This window comes from Diaphorina citri, unplaced genomic scaffold, assembly GCF_000475195.1.
Source record: "Diaphorina citri unplaced genomic scaffold, Diaci psyllid genome assembly version 1.1 scaffold4895, whole genome shotgun sequence".
In the NCBI taxonomy this organism is placed as follows: Eukaryota; Metazoa; Arthropoda; class Insecta; order Hemiptera; family Psyllidae; genus Diaphorina; species Diaphorina citri.
The window spans coordinates 6,643-10,284 of NW_007382280.1; the positions used below are offsets into that span (position 1 = coordinate 6,643).

At 40.2% G+C, this 3,642-nt stretch overlaps 1 protein-coding gene across 1 annotated transcript in view; it reads left to right on the forward strand.

The window, feature by feature from the left end:
• Positions 1–3,639, forward strand: part of LOC103521273 (contactin-like) — a gene marked incomplete at both ends in the record, with an annotated part of 10,277 nt that extends 6,638 nt beyond the window's left edge. Inside the window, one exon of the mRNA XM_026832036.1 lies at positions 703–3,639. Coding sequence (XP_026687837.1) covers positions 703–3,639 — 2,937 coding nt within the window. The remainder of the gene's footprint in view (positions 1–702) is intronic.
• Positions 3,640–3,642: the final 3 nt, after the last annotated feature.

The window sequence follows — 3,642 nt, forward strand, 5'->3', positions numbered from 1 at the left end:
AAGGCCAATAAATGGATGGGTGACTTAAAGTTAATTGAGTAATTGTGGGATTTTTTTTTCACATTTTCTCACACAATTGAGCTCTGATCTTGAAATTTGTCGCGACGACCTATGAACTCAAAGCGAGAAAGTTTTAGATAACACTTTAGTCGATAATTTAAGACCGGTTTTAGTTCACCTATGTTAAGCTACGCCGAGCAACGAGCAAGGCCAATAAATTGATGGGTTACTATTGGGAATCAAGGGAGAACGGGCTCTAGTCTTGATTTTAAATCATTACATGAAAGTAAAATCAAAAAATCAAATCAAGAATAATAATAAACTGAATATTAAATAAAATAGGTAGGTACATAAATACTGATTTTCTTTAACCAAGATCGAAAAATTCCCGGAGGGACGGGCCCCGCTTGTTTCAACTTGGCATGCGTTACGACCTTGCAAAAACATTACGAAAGATTTTCGAATGTTCCATTTGCTTATATTTTTCAACAGTTGGCGCTCTGTTCACAACCTGTTCCTCCTCCAAGGTCACATAGCTTGGTGTACCTATGTTGTTTGTTTACGTTTTGTCCTTTGGGATGGGCAATAAGGCAGTTTTGCAGTTAATTATTCTTATTCAGTAAAAAGTAAAAACTAATTAATTTCTTGTTAATTATCTTTAAAACATATCATACATAAATGCAGTGTTATCCAGTATAAAAGCCCACCATGTCTCTCATCTCGAGCTGCCTCTTCATATTCGTAAGTTTCCACTCTGTGTTCAGTCAAACAATAGATGAGCTTGAGCTCCGTTGTCCCCAACACTGGGTTCAATACCGTGACTCATGCTACAGATTTGTCAAATCCCCTTTGAAAACTAGAAACGATGCAAAACTGAATTGTAAATCCCTAGATTCAGATCTTGCTAACGTTAATGATGCAGATGAACATGGTTTCATCATGTATCAACTCTTTTGGCAAGACCCACAGCGTAGGAAGTGGTACTTTGGAGGCACTCAGCAAAGCCCAAACCTCTGGGTGAATGAAGACGGTACAAATCTGAATGAATTGGATGCTGCATTCTTGCCAGAACCTGCTGACAATGTTCAGAGGGACTACTTAGCATACTCCTTTTCCCAAAGCTTGAAAAGGTGGGGCTTTGAACGAGTAACTGGAATGGAACCTTTGCTTTTTATTTGTGAAGCATCTATACAGAAACTTCATTACTTACTCAATGATGACAGAACATATCAGTATGGTATGGACATTGAAAATCCAGACAAAATACCGAGAGGTCCTTATTTTATCAAACAACCAACTGATGTTGTGTTTGACTTATCAAAAAGAAGTATTTTGAATGACATTACTCTTTCATGCTATGCAGGAGGCTACCCGAACCCTTCCTATGAATGGTTTAAAGAAGACTATGTGCAGGATAGATTAGTTGCTAATCTAATAGACCCCTTGTCAGACAAAAGATTTACTTTGAGTGGTGGCAACTTGATCATAAATGATCCAAGACAAGTAGAAGATAGAGGATCTTACCACTGTAAAGCATCCAACAAATTTGGCTCAATCATTTCTGAAAGTGTTCAGTTGGCATTTGGTTTCATTGGTGAGTTCAATTTAAAAAGAGCTCCAGAAATTGGAAACCAAAATTGGGGTAAAGCCATGTTTTGTGATCCACCCACTAATTACCCTGGTGTAAACTATTATTGGGCTCGTGATTATTTCCCCAATTTTGTTGAAGAAGATAAACGTGTGTTTGTATCATATGATGGTGCTTTGTACTTCTCAGCTCTGGAACAAATTGATGCTGGCAACTACAGCTGCAATGTTCAAAGTAAAGTGTCGGACACAGGTAGAAATGGACCTTTCTTCCCACTCAAAGTATTCCCACATTCAAACTTTCAACAGTTGAAATTCCCCAACAATTTCCCCAAAACATTCCCTGAGGCACCTAAAGCTGGTGATAAAGTAAGATTAGAATGTGTTGCCTTTGGGTATCCTGTCCCATCCTACAACTGGACCAGGAGAGGTAGTCCTCTACCAAGAAATGCTTACTTTGAGAATTTCAACAGAATTCTGACCATTCCAAATGTGAAAGTAGAAGATCAAGGAGAATATATTTGCCGGGCATCAAATGATAGATCTGCTCTTGAAAGCAGTGTGACCATCTCCATTCAAGCAGAACCCAACTTCACCATTCCTCTCACAGACAAACACATGGATAATCAAGCTGATCTAACCTGGACTTGTGAAGCATTTGGTGTTCCTGATGTTACTTACAGCTGGTTCAGGAATGGTGAACTGTTAAATTCGGAAACTCTTCCATTAGAGGATCAAGACAGGTACTTTATTCAGGACAATGTACTTACTATTCGTTATTTGAACCCAGAAAGAGACCCAGCCATGTATCAGTGTAGAGCTAAAAACCAGCTGAAAACTAGATACTCCTCTGCTCAGCTCAGAGTACTCACTTTGAAGCCAAGCTTCAAGAAAAGACCCCTAGAGAGTGAAACCTATGCAGGTGAAGGTGGAAATGTTACCATTTTTTGTAACCCAGAGGCAGCCCCTAAACCAAAGTTTGTATGGAAGAAGGATGGAAATATTATTGGTTCTGGAGGTAGGAGGAAAATATTTGAAAATGGTAACTTACTCATCAGCCCTGTATCAAGAGATGATAGTGGTATCTACTCTTGTACTGCAACCAATGTACATGGTATGGATGAGAGCAAAGGCAGATTGATAGTTCTGCATGGACCTAGTTACTATGAACAGCTACCTCCCAAGATAACAATTGCAGCTCATAGGAATCTACAATTGAGATGTTCTGCCCACACTGAAGAGCTGCTGGATGTAGCATATATCTGGACTCACAATGGTGTGAGAATTGGCAACATGGATTTGAATGAGCTAGAAACTCCTAATATTAACATTGATGGTGGATTACTTGAGATTACCAATGCATCATTTGCAGATGCTGGAGAGTATGAATGTGTTGTCAAGAGCACTGTAGGGAAGATCAGCACCAAGACAACTGTCATAGTAGAGGGACCACCTGGTCTACCTGGTGGTGTTCAAGTTGTAGAGGTACACAAGACATCAGCTACAATACAGTGGACAGATGGTGCAACAAATGGAAGACCCATCACTCACTACAAGATCATTGCTAGGACTAATTGGAATAGCACGTGGTTCAATGTGTCTGAACATGTGATAGGTAAGGAAGTGGATCGCTATACAGGAAGGAAAGAAGCAAGTATTGAGAATGTCCTTGTTCCATGGTCTACTTATGAGTTCAAAGTCATTGCTGGTAATGAATTGGGTTATGGAGAGCCATCCTCGCCAAGTCCTCAATACAATACGCCTGCTGATAAACCCTACCAAGCTCCTAGTAGAATTGGAGGCGGTGGAGGTAAGATTGGCGATTTGAGCATCTCCTGGGAACCTCTTCCACGTGAGAAGCAAAACGCCCCTAACATTTACTACAAGATTTTCTGGCGGAAGAAGAATGACACGGAATTCCAAAGTGAAACACTCAAAGAATACGGGAACGTTGGTATTGCTGTTGTACGAATTCCCTCTGAATTCTACTACACAGAATACGAAGTCAAAGTTCAAGCAATCAACGATGTCGGCCCTGGCCCCGAGTCCGAAGTG